Source organism: Procambarus clarkii, chromosome 45 (assembly GCF_040958095.1).
Source record: "Procambarus clarkii isolate CNS0578487 chromosome 45, FALCON_Pclarkii_2.0, whole genome shotgun sequence".
In the NCBI taxonomy this organism is placed as follows: domain Eukaryota; kingdom Metazoa; phylum Arthropoda; class Malacostraca; order Decapoda; family Cambaridae; genus Procambarus; species Procambarus clarkii.
Window position 1 is genome coordinate 12,053,300 of NC_091194.1, and position 26,154 is coordinate 12,079,453.

General features: G+C 43.2%; 1 protein-coding gene across 4 annotated transcripts in view; it reads left to right on the forward strand.

Moving 5' to 3' along the window:
• LOC123769766 (R-spondin-3) overlaps positions 1-26,154 on the forward strand; it is a 101,908-nt gene that overhangs the window by 65,944 nt on the left and 9,810 nt on the right. For all 4 annotated transcript variants that reach the window (XR_011222122.1, XR_011222124.1, XR_011222123.1 and 1 more), the window contains exons 3-4: positions 15,463-15,651; positions 22,583-22,687. Coding sequence is in view for 1 of the 4 variants with exons in the window: in XM_045761010.2 (XP_045616966.2) it covers positions 15,463-15,651; positions 22,583-22,687 (294 nt within the window). In the remaining 3 variants the exon portion in view is untranslated. The remainder of the gene's footprint in view (positions 1-15,462; positions 15,652-22,582; positions 22,688-26,154) is intronic.

Here is a 26,154-nt window from a genome sequence, read left to right on the forward strand (position 1 = left end):
AGAGAGACCTAGAATATAGAATATTTGAAAGTCTAGTTCACTTGAATAGCACAGTTCCTTCGTACAGTTCAGTTGACTCGTAGAGTCCAATTGACTCGTAGAGTCAAATTGGCTCGTAGAGTCCAATTGACTCGTAGAGTCCAAGTAACTCGTAGAGTCCAATTGACTCGTAGAGTCCAAGTGACTCATGCAGTAATATTGAGAGCACACACCACTGAAGTTATATATATGTGTGGTCTATTGCCACTCTTGTGTCACCTTAAATAAGACTCAGGTAATAAGAGATTAATTTAGTGTTGCAGGTGTCGTTTCCCACTGAATTTTGTGTCTGTGAAAGGCGCAAAGTCATGCAATTAGATTTATGCAAATGAAGACCATCAGACGGAAGACGGGTTCTGAATGCTAAGTAGAATTGCTGGCACTGCACATCATGCATGCAAATGTGCACCTGCATGCAGGCCCCTGACGTCTTGAATGGTCCCCCCTGACGTCATGAGTGGTCTCCCTGACGTCATGAGTGGTCTCCCTGATGGCATGAATGGTCCCTGACGTCATGAGTGGTCTCCCTGACGTCTTGAATGGTCCCCCCTGACGCCATGAGTGGTCTCCCTGATGTCATGAATGGTCCCTGACGTCATGAAAGGTCTCTGACGTTACGAGTGGTCCCTTGACGCCATGAATGGTCCCCTTGAGGTTATCTTGAGATGATTTCGGGGTTTTTAGTGTCCCCGCGGCCCGGTCCTCGACCAAGCCTCCATCCGCAGGAAGCAGCCCGTGACAGCTGACTAACACCCAGGTACCTATTTTACTGCTAGGTATCAGGGGCAAAGGGTGAAAGAAACTCTGCCCATTGTTTCTTGCCGGCGCCCGGGATCGAACCCTAGACCACAGGATCACAAGTCCAGCGTGCTATCCGCTCGGCCGACCGGCTCCCCTTGACGCCATGAATGGTCCCCTGACCTGCCCACAGGGGGGCCATGTGTACCTGAACACGTCACTTGCGCTGTGGCTTATCGTCCGTCACTGATACATGATTCGACTGATGTATCCACTTGGACTGGTCGGTATATACAGCGACGGCCTCGCTTCTTGCAGGGTGAGTGTTCGATCCCCCGATGGTCCAAGGGGTTGGGCGTCGTTCCTGTCCTCCGCCCTTTCCCAGAGCCTTGTTCTTATATCCCTTTCATCTGCTTATAGAACTGTTCTGGGTTAATACTTTCTTCTGGTAATTACCTTACCTTCCTCCTCGTAATTACCTAATCGTACTGCTTGACTGATTAGTTGTCTGACTGAGTGACTGTGGCTGACTGACTGACTGTCTTTAATTACATAATTACAAGGACAGATTGCCTGTTAGTCAGTCAGGCTATCAGAATGTCACTCAGATAGTCAATCAGTTCGATAGTCAATCAGTCAGATCCCTAGTCAGTCAGACAGTCAATCAGACAGACAACCAATCATTCAGTTAGACAGTCGGTCGCACAATCAGTCACATAGTCAGGCAATCATTAATGCAAACAGTCAAGCAACTTGTGTGCCAGTCAGACAATCAGTCAGAAAATCAGTGTGTCCTATAGTCAGTATGCCAGTCAGACAATCAGCCATTCGGTCGGTCGATCAGTCGATGTGTCAGTCGAACGATCGATCAATTTAATTTAAAAACACTAATTTCTTACTTCTATATTTTTGATACAAATGAGATAAGATAAGGTCCAGGAGAGATCAGTGTAAACACTGGTTTGTAAATTGGGTATTTACAACCCACTATTTATTAAGTCCCCCGGGTAACATAATAGACATGGGAACCCTTCGTGTGTTTCAAGCGTAGGTTAGATATTCATATGGGTATGAATATCTAGTTAGATATTCATATGGGTATGAATATCTATGAATAGTTAGGAATTAATAAGAGCTGCCTTGCATGGGGGGGTCAATAGGGGCTCTCTCATATGGGCCAATAGGAGCTGTCTTAGATAGGTCAGTAGCAGCTGCCTGGCATGGACCAATGGGAGCGGCCTCGCACGAGCTAATAGGTCTATTGCCTTTTCCATTATCCCTATGTTCTTAAGTTGTAATGATAACCCCCCAAGATCTTTCTCGCATTTCAATTCAACCCTCCAGCTGATATCTCTTTAGGTCATCATCACCACCTACCCTCAGAGCCATACATTTCTCAGCATTAAACTAGATTTGCCAATCTTTAGTATATTTCAAGAGTTTATTTATATCATCTTGAATTGATTTTTCTTCTGAAAAAGCCCAATGTTCGTATCGTGTGCAAAAATGCAAGTGTTGCGTACTCAATCCTGTCTGTCTGTCTGTCTGTCTATCGCTGTCTGTCTGTCTCTGTCTCTCTCTCTCTCTCTCTCTCTCTCTCTCTCTCTCTCTCTCTCTCTCTCTCTCTCTCTCTCTCTCTCTCTCTCTCTCTCTCTCTCTCTCTCTCTCTCTCTCTCTGTCACACACACCAAAGAAGCAATACCTGACAGTAGGTGTTTACCTAACAGTAAACAAACCGGATGAATCTGAAAATTATTGTAAGTGGGTAAAGAAATACTGATAGTCATATGAGCACCGTGTAATGGCTCCTCGTCTCTGATTGCAGCCATTCCCTTAAGGTCATAAGATAAATATACTCATCTTGCTTAGATTAAGTTTAATTTGTGGTTTTTAGCGTCTGTCATGTTTGTTAGGTGTTCAAAGAAGCAGCGATGCTTTCTAAACTGCGAGTGATTTTGTTCATTTCCTACTGTATTGCAGTTTGTTATAAGGGGGAAGATCGTACGAGCCGGCGATAGCCTTTGTTCATAAATAGTTTTACCCACAATGTTACAGGGTTAACAATTTCAAGTAGTGAGAGAGAGAGAGAGAGCAGCAGTTATCAATCACCTCTCACACACTTTTACCAATCATACGCAGCACAGAAAACAAGGCTCTTCCTTATAGAAGAAGGCTATATTAATTCCAATCCACAATCGGGTGTCAGCAACTTCACGTCAGTGTCTCTTCTGTCGATGATACAAATCTTGAGGCAGTAATCACAACCAATTAAACAAATGTTTTAACATCATCAGTTACTGTGTAACACACAGTAACCTGGGGAATAGGTTACTGTGGGTTACCACTAACCATTGACATGGTTTCAGGAAAGGTCGTTCTGATTTTGACCTTTTGTGTAACATCTCTATTTGTGGCATGAGCCACAAATGAATCCAAGTTCAGCTGTGTAATTGCACTGAACATTGCAAGTGTCTGTGATCCTGTATATCTTTCTGGATTACTAGCAAAGCTTCAAGCACTAGGTATCTCAGGCGCCAATTTTACAGCTAATGAAAGACTACCTTCAAAAACGGGCTCTAAGAGTAGTTTTCATCGGAGCAGAATCTGGAAGCTTCATTCCAGTAGTAGTCTTTGATTTGGGTCTGGCGGTCTTGATTACCGGTTAAGCAGGAAACACTATGTCTTGTTCCTGAATGCAGCCAATAAGTGATTACCTTCAGGAATGAACTCAAAATGAACTCATAAAGTAGAGTCTGAAGGCCGCCAAAATAGTGCCAGCAAATAAGAGAGAAGTGTTCTTGGCCCTTTGTTGTGGAATGATTAAACCAGCAACCAAAATACACCTCTGAAGCCCAAGCCAATGTTGATGATTGGCACTTTAACCTATACTTATGCCAGAGAGGAAATATCAACTACCATTAGGGTCATTAATCAAAGCCTAAAAAATATATTTTCCTGCTGTAGGAGATGGCAGGATACATTTGTTTCCTGACATGATGCAGGCAATATGCATACGTAGCCAAGCAGTACAAGGTCACTATCTTCTTGAGTTATCTTGAGATGATTTCGGGGCTTTTTTTAGTGTCCCCGCGGCCCGGTCCTCGACCAGGCCTCCACCCCCAGGAAACAGCCCGTGACAGCTGACTAACACCCAGGTACCTATTTTACTGCTAGGTAACAGGGGCATAGGGTGAAAGAAACTCTACCCATTGTTTCTCGCCGGTGCCTGGGATCGAACCCAGGACCACAGGATCACAAGTCCAGCGTGCTGTCCGCCACCCACTAAGACTAATGTAAGAATGAAACACGGAAATTTGGGTCTCAGCGTTAAATAAGTTGAATTTGTCAACGACAAGTGCCGCATGTTGAAGCTAGTAAACAATGCAGCCAAGAAATTATTATCATTAAGATGGTTTGAGGTTTCCTCTAGTAAAGAAAGTTTGTCTATTAACTTCCTCATCTGTTCGTATCCTGTTTGAGGTAATGATGCCAAAAAAGACCCGTGGCGATGCTCAAATTGGAAGCATGATTGACTTCCATGCTCGCTTGTGCGGATCATATCTGCACGACAGCAGTGGTTGCAAAACTTTGTATGAAAAATATATACAAGCTTTACTAATCCCCATTCTCTCTCGGACGTTTGGACAAGGTAGAGGACCATTCAAGTTGACTCGTCCCAAGACTTGCCCCACCCAAGACTTGCCCCACCTTAAGACTTGCCCCACCTTAAGACTTGGCCCACTCTAGCTGGAACTGTCAGTAAACAAGCACGTTTACAGTGTCGAGGGAGATCTCGGCGGCAGCATAATTGTTCCTGACTATTACCCATGTTCTCAAGCCTCGCCACCACCAGACAAGGACGGGGTAGTACTGTGATTTCTAGACGGCGGTGAGCCCGGGTGTGATAGTGATGATGGTGGACCAGTGATGGTGACCACCTCACAACACCGACCCCATAATCTCCCTCGACCCCCCCCCCATCCCCCCCCCCCCCATCCCCCCACCCACCATCACAAAACACTAATGAGCAACAACTATCCATAAACAGATTCCAAGCGCGGAAGACTAATTAGCAGCATTCTGTTAATGAATTCTCCACCATGTCGCTTTTTAATTGATGAACGGTGTCGCCTTATTGAGTCTCTCGTGTTTTATAGTTTATTTATATTCACTTTGTAGCACAGTGGAATAAACTGGACTGTAGAATTCAATTCTTATTTAGTGTATGTTAATAAATCTGATGTAGAAGTCAAATATTTGTATATCAATAAAGCCTATTTGTTTTATTACGTACACGTGTACGCTCCTAAACCTTGTTTTATACATTAAGCTGCACATGTACGTAACTAAAATTTTTATTGTTATTTTTATGTAATAAATTACGAAATTTAACAACATTGTTACATCAATTTTACACGGTTGTTACAACACGTACACAAGGTTGTTACAACATGCTTAAAAGGTTGTTCCATCGTATTTACAACATTCCTACAACATTTTTACAATGTTGTTACAGCGTTTTTACATCGCATGCATCGTTTTACAATAGTGTTACAAGATTTTCACACCGTTTTTCAGAGCATTTTTACACGTTGTTGCAACGTTTTAACACGACGTTGTGACAACATTTACAATGCTGCGGGGATGTTTTGCGTTTGTTGGGATATTAGCCAGTGTGAGGCAGCTCCATTTTTATATCCCATTAATCCTTCGTCAACCAGAGTTTAATTGATCAGCGGACGTCAGCTATAGCGTGTTCTGACACCTTGTTCAGAAGCCACGAGTGTGTCATATGACGTCACGGGTGTCATGTGGTCATCACAAGTGTCATATGTGACTGCCTTATATCTGGCCTGCGACCATGTTAATATATATATATATATATATATATATATATATATATATATATATATATATATATATATATATATATATATATTATTAAATATGACCGAAAAAGTAAGATTAATAATTCTAACACGAATTTTCTCAATCTTTCGTACATTACGCTTCACTGTTGGAGGTAAATCAAAAATCACTTCTCCAAAATTCATTATTAGGGCTCCATTAAGGAACATATAATCTCTTCCCATAACCAAACCATCGCCAGAGAAATCCTAGTAAACAACACAGAAATCATCGATAGATACAGCGATAGCAGGCGGCTTGACGTTTGCGAGGCACTACACATCAAGAAGTCAACACCAGCAATCAACAGCCAATTATTGCACAACTATATTCTACCCACCTCAAGACTCCGCTCCAATATAGAAGCATCAAGAAATATGGACCAATAGGCTTTCTACAAACACTTCTATTCAATACCCATTGTTTCTGTTCTGTCTTGTGTTGATACTTTTAATACCCTATTAATATCCCCTCCTGTTCTGTCTTGTGTTAATGCCACATCACCCTTCCCACCTCACTCAAATGTAGATATAATATCAGAGAGACGTAAGTTCTAATCAGTTGTGTATTTGTGAAGTCTTTGAAAATGTAATAAGTTTTACGAAACGCGCCCGTGTCGCGTCAGACTAGAAATAAAAATGAATTTTGGAGAAGTGATTTTTGATTTACCTCCAACAGTGAAGCGTAATGTACGAAAGATTGAGAAAATTCGTGTTAGAATTATTAATCTTACTTTTTCGGTCATATTTAATAATATATGTCAACAGGAAAGACTGCTACCAAAATATACTAATATATATATATATATATATATATATATATATATATATATATATATATATATATATATATATATATATATATGTGTGTGTGTGTGTGTGTGTGTGTGTGTGTAACAATGTAGCCACAATGTTATCCTAATCGTGTTATAATGGTGATCGTTGAGAGATGATCACTGTGAAATTTGTTCGCGTGTGTTCCCTTGCGGATATCTTGATGTTCATTTCGGAACTCAACGACCCCGCGGCCCGGTCCCCTGACCAGGCCTATTCGGTGTGAATAGGGGTCACGGGCGATAAGGTTTAGGGAGACGAAGGTATTGGCTACTGCAGGGCTAACGACAGTTATCGTTCTCACACCTCCGAGGCTACGAGGCTTCTCACTCTACCTCTCGTCGTCTGCACTAGGCTGTAAGACGACGTCACAATATGACAAAGTTGATACGGGCTCACCATAGCCCGTGCTACTTGGAACTTTTTGTTCCAGGTAGCGAATCTTAAACAAGCCAAAGCTGATTCTGGAAATAGTTCTCAACCTTCCTATGAATGGTTTTACGGGGTTGTTTATAGCAATGATACTCTTGGGTTGTGAAGTTTCAACGCTCTTAAAGTGTTTAATAAATGTAAATAAAACCTTGATTAAGGAAAGATGTAGAGGTTTCGTAGGTAGTTGCATAAATGCTTGATGAATCCTGACTCCTATCAATTCGTAAAATTTAAAATAACTAGAGACGTATGTAGCTCATTGGGGTCACTTGAGCCCGCGGACCAGGCGGTGTGGTGGTCGCAGCTCTGTGCCGAGCAGAGAGTGGAGAGTCGGGCTGGGACCGTCTCACGGAGGAACGGACTGAAAGAGTCATGCTTCAGGGTGAAGCCCGCCAGACAGACACCGAAACTACGACGTTGGTACAACGTTCGAACAAGTTTTAACACCTGCTAACCAGTTATAACAACCAATATAGCAAGTTGTAACATCGTTCTAATACGTCATAAACACGTTAAGCCAAGATGTAACAACTTTATTACAAGTTATAACAAGCAGAAAATAGAGACAGTTTTGGTTTGTGTTTCCAGGGAGGCTCTCGGCAGGATACCATTCCTCACACACCCACCTCATTAAAGTCCATAACTTTGCAAACTGCATTGTTTTGATGCCATTTCCTCTGAGTGCAAGGTTCATTGTAGCAAGGTGGTACCTTAACGAATAATGTTCTCATATTGTGAACTTCTTAAATTTCAAACCTCTAAGGATTGACATACAAGATGTATTGACATCATCTAGACGGACCTCTTAACAACCCTTTGTCCTGCTAGGGTAAGGTAATTATCCTGGGGAGGTATTAGGGTAGTATGAATATACAGCGCTTGGGAGGGATACGAGAACAAGGATCTGGGATAGATAGGTACAAGGGCTGCCGACTACCTGTTCCTCCAGCGCCACAGGGAGGTGATGCAGAGAGGGAACACCAACTGAGTGCATGAGACTGACAAAAACTGTAATCATCTACTGTAACATTTTTATCTGTAACCTAATTTATTTGTAGGTAATACAGCACTATACAGTTGATGGAAGGGAACATACAACACTCCCTTGAATAGAATAGTATATATATATATATATATATATATATATATATATATATATATATATATATATATATATATATATATATATATATGGAAAATCCAGAGAAATATGAAATGAGGTGAACGTTTCGGCTTGTTAAAGCCTTTGTCAACACCAGACTGACTAAAGGAGAATTTCATATATTTTAGATTTCATATATCCTAAAATATATAAAATTGGGAAGAGTTTACAATATCCTAGGAGGTTTTTGGATTTCTCGTTTGAACAAGCCAAGCGTACGTTTTATAATCACGTCCCTAAGGCGAAACCAGAAATTATTAACTTATTGGTGGTACCTTATGCGAGTGGACTTGAAAAATTGTCTCTGATTTTTAAGAAACTTAATATAAATTTGGTGTTCACTAATAGTACGATCAAATCCAATTTAATAAAAAACTCCCCTGACACAGCAGGTTGTGTGTATTCGATTCCCTGCAATGATTGTGAGTCTGTGTACCTTGGACAAACAGGAAAGTCCTTACAGTTGCGGTTGTCACAACATGCTTATAGTATTAGAACTGCCCAAACGTCTAATGCATTTTATCTACATACGAGTTTATGCGATCACAATATTAAGTGGGATGGGGCAAAAAGCATTACCAATTGTGGGGATTTCGTGGAACGGAATTTAATTGAGTCTGCTCTAATTAGTCAGTATCCAAATCTTCTTAATGTTAGTACTGGAATGTACAAACTTGATCCATTTTTAAGTCATAATATTGCACAACAATTTAAGAAAAAACTCTGATAGAGAGGCTTACAATGTCTCATTATAATTTTATATTCATATATTGTGTGTTCATGAGGCTTTTCTTTAATCTTTCATCCTTATTCTCTGACCGCTTAATCCTCTTTGACCATTCTAAGCTAAGCTATACCTGTTTCTGGTTAATTCTTTCCCTAGGGATGGGTTGGTCAGGTGTCGGCCTATATATCCTCCCCCTTCTCCCTTCTCCTTTAGTCAGTCTGGTGTTGACAAAGGCTTTAACAAGCCGAAACGTTCACCTCATTTCATATTTCTCTGTGGATTTTCCGCATAAAATGATCAGTGTTTTGTGATCGTCAATTGCGTATATATATATATATATATATATATATATATATATATATATATATATATATATATATATATATATATATATATATATATATATAATATGTGTGTGTGTGTGTAAATCACGAAAATTAACACTTGATGAAAAATGTGACAGTGTCAGACCACGGAGGAAGAATTGAAACAGGAATTTCCTTAAGTACTTTTGTATATTAATACATCTTCAGAAGGAAATATTTATAAACGACAGAAAGTTTTAGATTTATGATTCTGGCACGAATCTTCTCGATATTCCTTACGTTTTTCTTCACTGAAACAGGAAGATAAAAAACTAACTCTCTAAAAGTTCATTTTTAATTTTTATTTTATTTATCAAGGAACATATAATCGCCACACACAACGAGACGATCACCAGGAATATTTAAACGAGCAACACCGACATAATTGATAGATACAATGACCATAGAAGATTAGACATCAGAGAAGCGCTGCATATCAAGACATCTAGACCAGCCATCAATAACCAGCTACTACACAGTTACCCTCTACCCACTTCAAGACCCCGGACCAGTGCAGAAGCTGGACCGAATGACCCTGTAACAGGAACAGAACCAACCAGATGAACAAACGCTGCCAACATGTCACACTCTTAATTTACTACCCCATTAATACCCCATATAATGTCATCCATCCATGTCACCTATCACCTCACCATTAGAGGATATAACCAGGTGCTAATTTACACAGTAGTTACGGGCTCACCATAGCCCGTGCTACATGGACACTTCGTTCTGAGTATAGCTAAATCTGAAACAATATTACACAGTAGATTTTGTCTTTGAGAATGTGAGGTGAGACCTTACGAATCGAATCACTATTCGTCATATCCAAATGAAAAGTAAAGATGAACTTTGGAGAGTTAATTTTTAATCTTCCTGCTTCAGTGAAGATAAACATAAGGAATATTGAGAAGAAATATTTATATTTATTTTTTCACATATAAATATAATTGTGTTCTCTTTTCCCTGCGTCTCCCTCACCTTGCTGCCCCTTCTCACTCTCCTGCACACTTCTTTTGTTCCTCTTGTGCATTATTTTGTAATTTTTATTTGGATCCGGTTCTATAAAGCTTGATTTAATTCCTTGTTATCTGTGTGACATGGAGCGTTAAGTAGGTTTATTGAGGCCAAGTAAGTCATGCTGAAAACTATCCAAGTGTGTGTGGGGGGGAGGGGATTTGTCTTGTTGGAGAAATGTTTCTTTCTGTCTGTCTGTCTGTCTGTCTGTCTGTCTGTCTGTCTGTCTGTCTGTCTGTCTGTCTGTCTGTCTCTCTCTCTCTCTCTCTCTCTCTCTCTCTCTCTCTCTCTCTCTCTCTCTCTCTCTCTCTCTCTCTCTCTCTCTCTCTCTCTCTCTCTCTCTCTCTCCCACCATTAATTCGCTCCTATAAAGGCCATAAAAGACCACTTTAAAAGCTCCCCAAACTGGTACTCTTCTGTATAGACCAAGTCGTTCACAGCGCCTCGATAAGGTCCGGTGCAGGAATTCGTAACCTCAGAGCCCAATGGTTCCCTTTTATCTTCTTAGTGTAAAAACCCGCAATAAAGCCTTGTGGGGGGAAAACTTTGTTACTGATGAGACCAGCTTGCCGTCGTTGAACGAGTATTTATCCGCAGTCCTAGTAACTAGCTCAAGCGATAATTGCCTCGTTAGCCAATCCAGGGTTCGTTAATGGCTCCTTAGTTGCTTTGGGGAGTTTTTAGCGTAAAATGTCGTAAGTGTTCCCGCTTGAAACGGGCACATTATTTGTGGCCAAGGGAAAATAACCTCTATGTGTATATTTACTTGAGGTCATGTCTATATAAGTTAGAAATGTCTATCTGTCTGTCTAAGGTTGGAGGCCAGATGCCTCATGCAGTTTTGCACCCTGATTGCTCTGGGGTACACGCCCAACATGATCGGATCCGGGTTGTCAGAATACAGGAGAGTACAACATACCAAAAGTTTCAGACTGACCCCCACAACGACTCTGGCATCACCAACCGTCGGGCTAAGTACTTTGAAAGAAAAGTTGCAAAACAGTTTGTTTTTCCTACAGTATGTCAAAGTATTATCCACTGATCTGGGAACATTTAATAGAATTGTTTCTACACGTACTTTCCTAGTAGTATCGTAAACATGTTCTCTATAAAAGAGTCAACACTGAGGTTATCTCGTCCTCCTAAGGTTTCTTAATGCCAATAAAACACTCAATTGAAAGTGTCCTCTCCTAACCTACCAGAGGACCCAAAACAGAAAACGGGACAGTACGTCACTTTCGCCAGCCGCTTCCATTTTTCAAGTCCGACCTTATGTATCAGAGACAATGGAAATGCGACGTTCTTTGTCAGAGGACAGGTTGGCCGTCCTCTGTGTTCTTCCTGACGAATCACTCTGTCTCTGGCTCACAGCTCAACTCGGAGCTTGGATTCTTGTTTTCCCAGGAATTCAGAGCAGCATGTATAATATTACATGTTGTGCCAGGGAGAGAGAGAGAGAGAGAGAGAGAGAGAGAGAGAGAGAGAGAGAGAGAGAGAGAGAGAGAGAGAGAGAGATGCTTACTAACAGGTTGTACACACTGAGGCATGGGACACGATTTACGTACTGTTACATATATGTCACCGCCATGCGATACTGACATACATGACACTGACAAGTGATATATAATTACTGACACATGTTATACATAGCTTCTCGTGTGACAAACACTGATACATAATTCATACTTACTCAAGTGAGCCATATTACCACACATGTTTGGGTCAACCCGCACACAACCAGGAACCCCTTGTAGCGTGTGTGTGTGTGTGTGTGTGTGTGTGTGTGTGTGTGTGTGTGTGTGTGTGTGTGTGTGTGTGTGTGTGTGTGTGTGTGTGTTCACCTAGTTGTGCTTGCGGGGGTTGAGCTTTAGCTCTTTCGGCCCGCCTCTCAACTGTCAATCAATCACCTTTTTTTTCACGCACACACATACACACCCAGGAAGCAGCCCGTAACAGCTGTCTTAACTTACAGGTACCTGTTTACTGCTAGGTGAACAGACGCTTCAAGGTGAAAGAAACTCTGCCCATTTGTTTCCGCCATCGCCGGGGATCGAACCCCGATTCACAGGACAATGTATCCAGTGTGCTGTTCACTCAGCCACAAGGCGCACACAGTGTGTGTATTCACCTAGTTGTGCTTGCGGGGGTTGAGCTTTAGGTCTTTCGGCCCGCCTCTCAACTGTCATTTAATCAACTGTTATTAACGAATTTTATATATTTTTTTCACACCCACACACATCCCAGGAAGCAACCCGTAACAGCTGTCTAACTCCCAGGTACTTATTTACTGCTAGGTGACAGGAGCATCAAGGTGAAAGAAACTCTACCCATTGTTTCTCGCCGGCGCCGGGAATAGAACCCGGGCCACAGGATGACGTGTGCAGCGCGCTATCCTGACAGCCACCGGCGCCCGATCTGTGTGTCTGTGTGTGTGTGTTTGTAAACACCCATATAACAATCTGTATAATATCTATATAACAATTAAAAGGTTGTAAAAACGTTTGAAATGTAAAAACATTTAATAGGTTGTAAAAACGTTTAAAAGGTTGTAAAAACGTTTAGAAGGTTGTAAAAACGTTTCAAATGTTATGTTTGCATTGTGTGTCTTCTGTTATAACATATCCCATACCAGTAGTATATTTGCCCTTATAATAATGTACTTATTTTATATAATATGAACTCGCAAAACTTGACTTTGGGAAAAAGTGAAAGTCTTCTAAAGATTGTTTAATGGCTGTTTTGTGAGAGAGAAATGTTGAACTAGTGGGAGGTATATTGCTGGGCTCGGTCGCTTGTCTGACTTGACTACCTGTCATCTCAGGTAAACCCAAATTACCCTCCAGGTTAATTACCCTTGACTTCACCGCCAGATTTTCCACCGGTTAATCCTGCATACAACTCTCAAAGTAGCCACTTAGACCAGGGGGTTCTTAACTTTTTTTTTTTACAATTACAACCCCAAATTTTATAGTGTGACGTCATGCCTGTTTCACTAGACTGTTGTAGTCATCTTCACCATCTTAAGGTACTAGTGTGACGTCAAGAGATGTCAATAGCTGGGGTTTACTCTACATGTGGATACCTGGGTGTACAAAAAAAAGCAGTAATTTATTTTATTTTGCATTTATTTATATATACAAAAGTTGTTACATTCTTATACAGTCACTAGCACACACATAGAGTCCACATATGCACACACATATCCACGTATGCACACTCACACATAGGGCAGGTCCTTAATTCTAATTTATCCCTGGGAATACGACCCGCCAAATCATTTATCTTGTGGATTTTATCTTACTGTTACATATACTATGGATATATCTTGAGAGATATAGATAGTTTATACTGGATAGTTTAAACTATCCAGTTTAGTAAGTAAGTTTAGTTTAGTTTATACTGGATAGTTTATACTTACTATTTATATTTAGAACCAGGATAGATCACAAATATACAGCTGGCTACAACTGAGGATAGTTTATACTGTCTTTTATATGTGTTCAGAGATCGCATCCCATACTCCCCCTTTCCTATTTGGTCCCATACCCCCCATTAATTGGTCCCATACCCCCCATTTTTTGGTCCCATACTCTTTTGGGGGCTTAGACCCCCCCCCCATTCCAGTTTAGAACCCAACATTACACTTATTTTATAGGCAATTGGCCAATGACTTTTCCAGCTTGAATGTCAGATATTCTATCATATTATAATTCACATATTCCTCCAGGGAATATGCAAAGCTTAACTCCAGGTATATTCCAGATATACACAGATGTTATACCCAGTTATAGTCTCGATATACACAGATGTTATACCCAGTTATAGTCTCGATATATATATTTGTGGCTGTGTTTGTATGTGGTGTTTGTGGCTGTGTTTGTGACACGAGTCCAAGCACAATAGGACACTCCGGCTTCGAACACACAAACATTGATCAGCGTCCAGTGCATGAATCATCTCATCTGTTTGTGTGAAGTGTTTGTCCTTATCTCACGGATTGGGTTGCTGATGTACGTGCCTTGAATACAAGTGATCTAGTGTGTGTACTTAAGAAGATCATTTGTGTGAGTTGTCCTTCAGTTCTTGGGCCCCCTACCTTCCGTGAGGGCTATGCTGTAGCCTGTTGTGTTCACTTTTATAGCTAACTGTGATCTTGGGGTCCTCTTGTGTAGTCTTAGACCAGCTATTAGAGATATGAATACAGCCTCTATTACCTTATATAATATCCGTTTTATATTAGTTTTTCTTTAATAGTGGGTTATTATCTCAAATAAAACTGTATTCAATAGGTTTAGGACTTCCCTTCCCACGATTGTAAAATATATGTGTATGCAATGAATTAATAAATTATGGAGAGAAAAGATGTTGGGATAACGGTGGGTATTATTCACAATGATTGTCGCCAGTATTGCAACTGTGTGTCTCTCTCGGTGTGCAATATGATCAACATTAAGAATTCCACTTGCAGCCACGATGAATAAGTTATATTATATCCTGGTAAATGCTCAAAAGTGTTCTAGAATTACTTAAAACAAGGACGAATGTTACATGAATGTTGAATATGGTCATTGTGAAAATACTTGATCGTTAACAAATGATAAACGAAGAGATTAAGCGCCTGTTTACGAGGCTTGTTGAGTGGTGTAGTTGTGGATGTGGGTGGCGCGCTGGCTTGCCCATTATAGTGCCCAGTGCTTAATATATTGGTAAGATTTATCGAGATTAGTGAACAATATGCTTGCATGCACAACACACACGCACGCATGCATGCACAACACACACGCACGCATAACAAATTTAATTTGGTACGCACACCAAATATAAACACACCAGAACTAACTCTCTCTCTCTCTCTCTCTCTCTCTCTCTCTCTCTCTCTCTCTCTCTCTCTCTCTCTCTCTCTCTCTCTCTCTCTCTCTCTCTCTCTCTCTCTCTCTCTCTCTCTCTCTCTCGTTGTCCGCTTCCTGGAAGATGGAGGAAGATCAAGTAAGCTGTGTTTCTACATGATAAACATACCCACACCCCAATACCCCTCACCTTCCATGCCCACGTGTAGTAGCGATCGCTGTATACCCCCATGAGCCCATACCAAGCCCAAACTCACTCACCAGTCTCCCAACCAAGAAATAACCCACAACCTCACCCATTTCCCCCCAATTTTTACCCATTTTACCAACATTAAGTTGCCGGTAAAAACTAAGGATCTGCAATCTATATTATCTTATTTTTGCCACCCTGCAGGTGTGCTGGTCGACCTGGCCTGCCCCCTCGGCTGTACTCAGTGCTCGGCTGTCAACGGCTGTCTGGCCTGCAAGCCGCCCTTCTTCCTCCTGCTCCACAGGGAGGGCACGCGACAGACGGCCTCCTGCACCAGGGCGTGTCCAAGAGGCTTCTACAAGCTCAAGAAAAAGAGGAATGGTTTCTGCGCCAGTAAGTGATAGGGCGTTTGAAAGCCGAGTTGCGGAGGAGAGAGAGAGAGAGAGAGAGAGAGAGAGAGAGAGAGAGAGAGAGAGAGAGAGAGAGAGAGAGAGAGAGAGAGAGAGAGAGAGAGAGAGAGAGAACATGAGACAGAGAGTAATAATAACAATTTAAACGTTCTCAGAGCACACATTAATATCATGTTACCCTCCATAAGCGGCACATGGGCCTCGACCCCCAGCCCGACCACCTGGGAAGACACTCTGGCAGGAACACCATTACAGTCTTCCTTGAGGCAATGATTAGCGCTTGAACACTGTAAAAAGCTGAGAAGACTTTAACATTAACTGGCCAGGTGTTTGGCATCTGGCTCCTGCTGTCACTGTAGCACCCACTGTAGCACCCACTGTAGCACCCACTGTAGCACTCACTGTAGCACCCACTGTAGCACCCACTGTAGCACCCACTGTAGCACCCACTGTAGCACCCACTGTAGCACACACTGTTGCACCCACTGTAGCACCCACTGTAGCACTCATTGTAGCACCCACTGTAGCACCCACTGTAGCACCCACTGCAGCACCCACTGCAGCACCCACTGTAGCACCCCACTGTAGCACCCACTGTAGCACCCACTGTAGCACCCACTGTAGCACCCACTGCAGCACCCACTGTAGCACCCCACTGTAGCACCCCACTGTAGCACTCACTGTAGCACCCCACTTTAGCACCCACTGTAGCACCCCACTGTAGCACCCACTGTAGCACCCACTGCAGCACCCCACTGTAGCACCCACTGTAGCACCCACTGCAGCACCCACTGTAGCACCCACTGTAGCACCCACAGCAGCACCCACTGTAGCACCCCACTTTAGCACCCCACTGCAGCACCCACTGCAGCACCCCACTGTAGCACCCCACTGTAGCACCCACTGTAGCACCCACTGCAGCACCCACTGTAGCACCCACTGTAGCACCCACTCCAGCACCCACTGCAGCACCCACTGTAGCACCCACTGCAGCACCCACTGTAGCACCCACTGCACCACCCACTGTAGCACCCACTGCAGCACCCACTGTAGCACCCACTGTAGCACCCACTGCAGCACCCACTGCAGCACCCACTGTAGCACCCACTGCACCACCCACTGTAGCACCCACTGTAGCACCCACTGTAGCACCCACTGCAGCACCCACTGCAGCACCCACTGCAGCACCCACAGCAGCACCCACAGCAGCACCCACTGCAGCACCCACTGTAGCACCCACAGCAGCACCCACTGTAGCACCCACTGTAGCACCCACTGTAGCACCCACTGCAGCACCCACTGCAGCACCCACTGTAGCACCCACTGCACCACCCACTGTAGCACCCACTGTAGCACCCACTGCAGCACCCACTGCAGCACCCACTGCAGCACCCACAGCAGCACCCACTGCAGCACACACTGCAGCACCCACTGTAGCACCCACAGCAGCACCCACTGCAGCACACACTGCAGCACCCACTGCAGCACACACTGCAGCACACACTGCAGCACACACTGCAGCACCCACTGTAGCACCCACTGCACCACCCACTGTAGCACACACTGTAGCACCCACTGTAGCACCCACTGCAGCACCCGCTGCACCACCCACTGTAGCACCCACTGTAGCACCCACTGCACCACCCACTGCAGCACCCAGTGAGGAACAGCCAAGCCAGCCCACTCATGTTATCTCCTGGCTTTCGGCATAGCTTTAGGTTGGCTAATTGGTCACTTAACATCTGAGTTTCAATCTCTCGCTCTCTCTCTTAGTATTCAAGCCTCACAAAGCATGTCGTACAAGAATGCAAATGATCTTACATATATTTAGAGAAATTTGCATATTCTCCCATAGAGATAAGATAGATTTCAATGTATGTTGTGAATAGATCAACAGTATTTGGTGAATTTGAGAGTTCTTGTGTTTATTTGGCTCCCAGGGAGCAACAACTCCGAGGATCGTTAAGATGTAATATGGTTTAATCGCCGTAAAACTCTAATTAATGGTTGCTTCTCCCTGACGGGTCGTTTATAATGTAAATGTTTAGCGTTTGTGTTAACATTTAGCCGAGTTTTATTGTTGGTAAAGAACATTTAATAATGACGACTACAGTAGTGGGCAAGACAGTCTACACTCCAGCATGACACAAGTGAACAAGACAGTCTACACTCCAGCATGACACAAGTGAACAAGACAGTCTACACTCCAGCATGACACAAGTGAACAAGACAGTCTACACTCCAGCATGACACAAGTGAACAAGACAGTCTACACTCCAGCATGACACTAGTGAACAAGACAGTCTACACTCCAGCATGACACAAGTGAACAAGACAGTCTACACTCCAGCATGACACTAGTGAACAAGACAGTCTACACTCCAGCATGACACTAGTGAACAAGACAGTCTACACTCCAGCATGACACAAGTGAACAAGACAGTCTACACTCCAGCATGACACAATTGAACAAGACAGTCTACATCCTAACAATTTACCCAAAATTTGCTTGTCCATTTTAAAGAATGAAGAACAATTTTTATTTATATTACTTCTAAGCTGCATCACTTATGAACCCATCCCTGCCCTTGTGTGGCAGTGCACAATAGAAAGTTGTTTTCACATATCCATACATTAAAACATTGATTGTAACCATGATATATATGTGCTTCAGCCTACAGTTTAGACCTATTGTCTTGTGTATGACCCTCTGTCCTGCGTGACAATGAATACCAGCATTATCCTCACTTTAATAAGACTATCAAAATCCTCAGATTAGGCAAAATTGTAATTAATTTCGTCAATAAAGATGTTAATAATAATAAATAAATGAGAAGAGAGAAACGAGAGCAACCGGCCCAGAGACCAAGAAGACTCGGGCGGCGCATAGGCAGGCCGGAGGTAAATAAATGCACGAGAGAGCTTGCGGAACGGAGCGCAAGTGACATCCTCCCCAAACACAAGCTGGAGCGGCTCCGCCAGCGCCGCACGATTCGTAGCACGTCAACAAACTGGAAAGGGTGCAAAGACATGCCACTAAGTGGCTCCCAGAATTGAAGGACAAGAGCTTCGAGGAGAGGTTAGAGGCATTAAATATGCCAAAACTAGTAGATAGAAGAAAAAGAGGCGATAAGATCACTACGTACAAAATAGTAACAGGAATTGATAAGATTGATTGGGAAGATTTTCTGAGACCTGGAACTTCAAAAACAAGACGTCATAAATTTAAACTAACTAAACAAAGATGCCGAAGAAATATAAGAAAGTTCACTTTAGCAGAGTGGGTGAGAGGAAGACCGCAGGTGGGACACCATCACTGAAGGCACCTGATCACTATGCAAATAGCGATACACCCACGTAAAAGAAAAAATGCGAAGAGCGGAAGAGTAAGTCGAACTAGCAAGGTTCGAAGGAACTAGCACTGGCCCTTACATCTTGCATGTGTAAAGTCTTGGAGAGAATTGTTCTCAATCGTGTCATGTTTCAGGTCAAAGAAAAACTGGCCCCAAACCTATATGGGTTCATGCCCAAGTGTAGCACACAAACATGCTTTGCTGAATATTTTGTAAACTCCCAGGATGGGACACAGGCAACCTTTATTGACCTAAAGTTACCTTTCGATGTAGCGAATGGCGAAATAATATTAGAGCAACTTGCTGAATTTGGAATCAAAGGTAATCTTCTGAGTTGGATAAAGAACTACCTATCCAATAGGTGTGCTAGTGTCCTATTTAAAAGAGTTAAAAGTAAAAGAACAGATGCATTCGAACTAGGCACACCTCAAGGTGGTGTCCTAAGCCCTATGCTCTTCAATATACTTATGCACAAACTTATCCATGACATACCTGTACAACCTACGGAAACTGTTATATGTTATGCTGATGATATTTGTATTATGGCACACAGTAAACCAAGGCTACAAGTGTTACTTGATGCATTCTCCAAGACAGTAGTAGAATGTGGCCTCATCAACAAGGGTTCTTATTCCCCATTCTCTTCATGCTAACTATACTATTAATGGAGTGCCCGTGGAGACTTGTGAGTCTTATAAATATCTTGGAGTCGAGGTTAATGACACAAATCTCATCAGCAACCTGCGCAAAAAACTAGTTGAGCGTCTTAAACTTCTCAAAACTCTTGTTGGCAAAGGATTTGACATTACCATAAAATATGCTCGTAGTTTTTATATTGCCTTTATACGATCTGTTGTTGATTATTATGCCTTGCATCTTCTTAATTTTTCTCCTAAACAATTACAAGGCCTAGATGTAGTACAGAATGATGCCATGCGCATCATCCTGGGTTGTCCTAGAACTGTCAGAATTGTTAACATGAGAAAGGAACTAAACTTACCTTCCATTTACGAAAGAATAGTTCTACTTAGTACTATGTTTTGCGCCAAAACTTTGCAAAATAATGGTGCCCCCAGCTCTATTCAAATTAAATTGAGATCCATTCTAAACAATTCTGACTGTTCCCTCAATCCGCCGCAAAAAGCTCCCTACAGTGTGTGGCTCAGTTGTTGTGCCTATAATCTTATGATACTGAATGTGTCTCTTAACCCTGATAAAACTGTTCACTATATTCCCCCTTGGAAAGATGTGGAGGTCTCTCTGCATTATACTCCCATCAGTGTAAAACAAATGTATAACACTGACAATTTGATATGTATAACATTAGAAGCTATTGACAGTCATCTTCAAATTCTCAACCCGACTGAATCCTATGCCTTTACTGATGGCTCTGAAGTTAGGCACTGGTAGAACAGGTTGTGCATGTGCAGTATATAAAGGGAATGAAATGATCATGTCTAGTATACAGAGATTGAACAACTGGGCAAGCACGACACAGACCGAGCTATTGGGCATTTATTTAGCCACTGAATACCTTAAGCTCAATGGTGGTGGAGTTATTTTCTGTGACTCTAAAAGTGCTCTGCAGTCCTTAAATAACCCATCACAATGTATGTCGGAAGTAGCTTGTAATATTAAATGGAATGTAATTTTTGCCAATGATAATAACTCTTGTATAAAATTTGTGTGGATCCTATCCCATGTTGGAGTTGGAAAACATGACTTTGTAGATCGATTGGCCAATGAGGCTTGCAGGAAAGAAAACATTGATTATGACTTTGGACTATCTAATGCAATTATTAGAAACATACAAATTAAAGAAATTAATTCAGATTTAGAAGAACTAAGAAATGCCCAGAAACCTGAAAGCTGCAGTATTAAAAGTTGTGACAAGTTTTGTAATAATAGGTATTTATATGGTCAGCACAGTAACCGGACCAGGCAATGTGATGTAGTCATTGCGCGAATTCGCCTTGGCTATAGACACATCTGGCAGGTTGGTGAGGCTGAGCCACTACCAGAATACTCAGATTGTAAACTCTGTGATAAACCTTTAATGCATTCACTAGAACACTATATTGTTGAAAGTGAAACCGTAAAGGACTTTAGACCTCCTGGCCTCTTGTACCACCAACTGTGTAACTATTTTATTGACTCAGGTGTTCTGGACGACATCCTAACAATTTATCCAAAATTTGCTTGTCCATTTTAAAGAATGAAGAACAATTTTTATTTATATTACTTCTAAGCTGCATCACTTATGAACCCATCCCTGCCCTTGTGTGGCAGTGCACAATAGAAAGTTGTTTTCACATATCCATACATTAAAACATTGATTGTAACTATGATATATATGTGCTTCAGCCTACAGTTTAGACCTATTGTCTTATGTATGACCCTCTGTCCTGCGTGACAGTAAATACCAGCATTATCCTCACTTTAATAAGGCTTTATCAAAATCCTCAGATTAGGCAAAATTGTAATTACTTTTGTCAATAAAAATGTTAATAATAATAACTGGCCCAACCTGCTGAAAAAGGCGGAGCCGCGGAAAAGCGCCCGGGTTCGGGCATCATGCAAACAGCGTCTAAAACCAAGGCTGGGCCGACCACCATGAGGCCAGGAGAACCACTCTCCCCTGAAAGGATTCGAGCCGAGCCAGAACCCGAAGCAACACCCGGACCGGGGAATAAAAGTAAAGGAACCCCCGCCTGAATCAGTAATGCCGGAAAGCGCCTACCGCGAGCGCCTTGCTGTCGGGTAAACTGCGCCACACAAATTAGGCGGCGCCGTGACCAGGCCAACGCTGAAAGGTCCACCTCCGGTCGCCCTAACGGGCGACAAAGCCAAAGGAAGGAGGCGGCGTCGACCGTTCACGCCATGGAAAGAGGAAGAAAGCGAGACAGGCCGTCCGCTAGAACGTTGGACACCCGTGAATGCGAACGGTGCGGAGAGTGAAACCCCAACAACTGAGCAGAAGAGCTACCCGAGGCGACCAGCCCCAAAGAGCCGTGGACCACAGACCAACCTCCACCCCCTCGGTTGAGGCAATGAACCACAGAGGGAGCGGTCCGAATGGAGCTGAATCCCCGAGGCATCCGAATTCGCAGCAGCGCCTGTCAACTGCCACAAACTCCCGCTCCGAGCTGTGAGCCCAACGGAAGGACGGAGCCCAACGCCCCTGGCCGGCCTGGTGAGCACTGGTCACAAAACTTACTCCACTCATCTGCAGTATTACATTCTTTAGAGGCTACAACCTGAAGCGTAGGCTACGACAGATCGTCGATGTGATACAATAAGCATCCATGGTGTTGCTTAGACGGCGTTAAGGAGCTCATATGTATGTTTATTATGCTGAAGAGTATGTTGGTCTCGGGACTGAAATAATCATTGTTTATTTTGATTATTTTGACAATCAATAAATATTCAATTATTCCTCACACACACACACACACACACACACACACACACACACACACACACACACACACACACACACACACACACACACACACACACACACTTGACTGCAAGATACCTAATTCTATGACTGTATTTCAGAGTGTACAATGCGAGGCTGCTCAGAGTGTCTTGGGGACCACTACTGTTCCTCCTGCAACCCTCACTATGTCAACTTCTTCGGCAAGTGTATTACTCAACCTCCAGGTGAGTCAAGTGTATCACACACCCTCAAGGTTAGTGTATCATACAGCCTCAAGTGCATCGCACAACCTCTTGGTAAGTCAAATGGATCACACAAGTGTGAGGGTTGTCTGTATTGCGGTAGCGTAGTTGGCATGGGTGGGGAGTGTGAGTGTGTGTGTGTGTGTGTGTGTGTGTGTGTGTGTGTGTGTGTGTGTGTGTGTGTGTGTGTGTGTGTGGGTGTGGGTGTGTGTGTGTGTGTACTCACCTAATTGTACTTTAGGCAGTTGAGTTTCGGCTATTTTGTTGTGTGTGTGCGTGCGCGCGCACTTGCGTGCATGTTCTCATGCCTACCTGATTCTGTGTATTCCCCTGCCTAAAAGATGAGCTGTTAGCTCTTCAACCCTGTGTTTCCACCCGCCAGCTGTCTAGTGGAATTTTTGTAAGTTGGTTAGATTAGCATTTTAAAAGCACTACAATCACTTTCTGTGGTTGACCAATAAATCCCTTAACTATATGCTTAACAGATCTCTAACCCTGTCCATGGAGGACAGAAGAAAATGTATATATGCTGGTTAGCATTGTAAATGTGTGGCCACGTCTGTGGTAAAGACTAATAATAAACAAAACACTTGGTAAGTGAAGTGCATCACACAACCTCCAGATAAGTACAGAGCACTTCTCTGCAGTATTAAGGAAATAATACTCGTACTGCTTTAAAGACTGGTACAGATTCCAGTATTATTTCCTTAAGTTTCCTCGACTAATTTACGTTTTCAGCTTCCACCTTTATCGTCTTGTTTTTTCTTTCAATGAAAACAATCTCTGTCCACTTTTTCTATATATAAGAACATAAGAACAAGGTAACTGCAGAAGGCCTATTGGCCCATACGAGGCAGCTCCTATCTATAACCACCCAATCCCACTCATAAACATGTCCAACCCACGCTTGAAACAATCGAATTGTTTCATTCGATATATCTAAATTTAAATCATATAAATGACTTAGATTCAGGTCCGAGCAGCAACACCCGCAAATTATAATTATACCACTCAGTATCTTGTATGTTGTGATCATATCCACTCTTGTTCCTTCTCTCCTCTATGGTGTAAGACTGGGTTCCCTCAACCTATCATCTAAGTTTAGTTCTCGTAATTAAGGCATTGACTTTCTTTCTTACAGATATTTACACATTCACTAGTTATGCTTTAATTGTGTTTCACGAGGGCGGAGTCCGTGTCAGTGATGCATATTCTAGTACTGATCTAACATAGGCTCCTTGAGGTTATCTTGAGATGATTTCGGGGCTTTTTAGTGTCCCCGTGGCCTGGTCCTCGACCAGGCCACCACCCCCAGGAAGCAGCCCGTGACAGCTGACTAACACCCAGGTACCTATTTTACTGCTAGGTAACAGGGGCTGCAAACATTTTATTGAAAGAGCCGTTATTTAGGGTTTAAAATACTGTTCTAATGTTATCTTCGTTCCACATGCTGCCGATGTTACCCTGTTTATGTGTGGCTCTTGTGGCAGTGTTGGAACAATGTCCTCGCCCAAGTCTTTTTCTCTTTCACATTCCTGTAGATGTCTTCCTCTTATGGTGTAGATTCCGTCTATTCTCCCATCTCCCTTTCCTATCTTAATATTTCCTTTCTTCTGTTGGGAGTGAACTTCCAGCCACTTGACTGCCGTCTCCTGGAGCTTAACAAGATCCTCCTGCAATTCTCTGTAGTCTTCCTCTCTGTTTAAATTCACAAGTGCCGTGTTTGTTTATCAGTGGCCGACAAGTAACCCTTCCCCAGGATGCAACCCACAACAGACTCCTAACTCCCAGAAATCATCTACTGCTTAGTTGTTGTTGATGATTGAGGGGCGACGACGATCGTGGGATTGGATGCGCCCCAGCCTACCCGTATAGGGTTAATCGCAAATCCTAATTGCGAAACAAAGACTCGGATCAAAACGCACAATCAGGCACATGATTGGGGAGCCCCAGGAGTCCCTCAGGGTGACAAGAAAAGGCCCCGCCCCACACAGAGAACACCAGGTAGCTAACCCAAAAACTCTGCCCCCAACTAAAACGCAAAAAGTCATCCAATGTCCTCCGGCAGAGCAGAAGCCAGCCGCCCACCACGACTGAGGGCACACCAGGAGCCCACCAAGACCCGCCAACTCCCGGCACCTCTCGGCCAAGCCGGCGCCGGACACCGTCACCCTGCAAGAGAACCAGAAAACTTTCAAAATCTATCAACAATCCTGTGACCCAAGATGATATGCGCGCCAGGCGTCGTGCACACCGAATAGGAATACCAGACGCCAGTATCAAATCCAAAATCGCGAATCAGAACGTGATCCTGCAGCTTCCAGGTGGAGGAGGCGTCCAGACGTCCGCTCGTCGTCAAGGTTGAACCAAGAGTCCATCTACTGCTTAGTGTCAGTATTTGGCGTATTTTACAATATTTACTCACCTTCATTTTCAAGCTGATGTCGCCCTTTGAAGTGTCAAAGAAAGCGCGGAACTCCAAGGAAAGCAGGAAACCCCAAAGAAAGCTGGAACACCAAAGAAATCGGGAAACATCAAAGAATCGGGAAACACCAAAGAAATCGGGAAATACCAAGGAAAGAGGGAACTGGGTAATGATGATAATGTGTACTCTCGTGTACGAAGGCATTAACGCAGACCCCTCCCCCCCCCCAAAAAAAAAAAAAAGTTACCTAGACTTGCAGTATCACGGAAGACAATCACATTACAAAGATGCGTCTGGTCATAGAATTAAACGAGCACATTTAGTTTTGTACAGCCACTGCACAAGAGAGATGATAGAGAGAGAGGCAGGGAGGTGCCACAAGGGCACGTAGACCGTCCTCTTTGTGGTGTTGGGGGCACGTAACCTCAGCCTCCAGGAATGACAGCACTTACAGTAACTGTCTGGTCCAAAATACCAGAGTGATGGTCCCCCAATAAAACACTTTTTGAATTATTTCATAGTCCGGATAAAACTAAAAACGAATTTAAATATTGCTAGGCCTACTATTGCACATATATATGTACTATATTAAGCCTCATATAGCGTGTATATAGGCCTAGGAGTGCTAGGAGAGGTTAGGTTAGGTCTAATATTTATGTTGCGGTTAAAAAGTTTCCGGTTTTTCCAAATTCAACAACACAAGAGTCGACTTTCTGGCGGTCTATCACTGCACATTGTGGTACATGGTGGTGGTGGTGGTGGTGGTGGTGGTGGTGGTGGTGGTGGTGGTGGTGGTGGTGGTGGTGCTGGTGATGGTGGTGGTGATGGTGGTGGTGCTGGTGATGGTGGTGATGGTGGTGGTGGTGGTGGTGGTGGTGGTGGTAGTGCTGCTGGTGCTGGTGATGGTGGTGGTGGTGGTGGTAGTGCTGCTGGTGCTGGTGATGGTGGTGGTGGTGGTGGTGGTGGTGGTGCTGGTGATGGTGGTGGTGGTGGTGATGGTGGTGGTGCTGGTGATGGTGGTGAT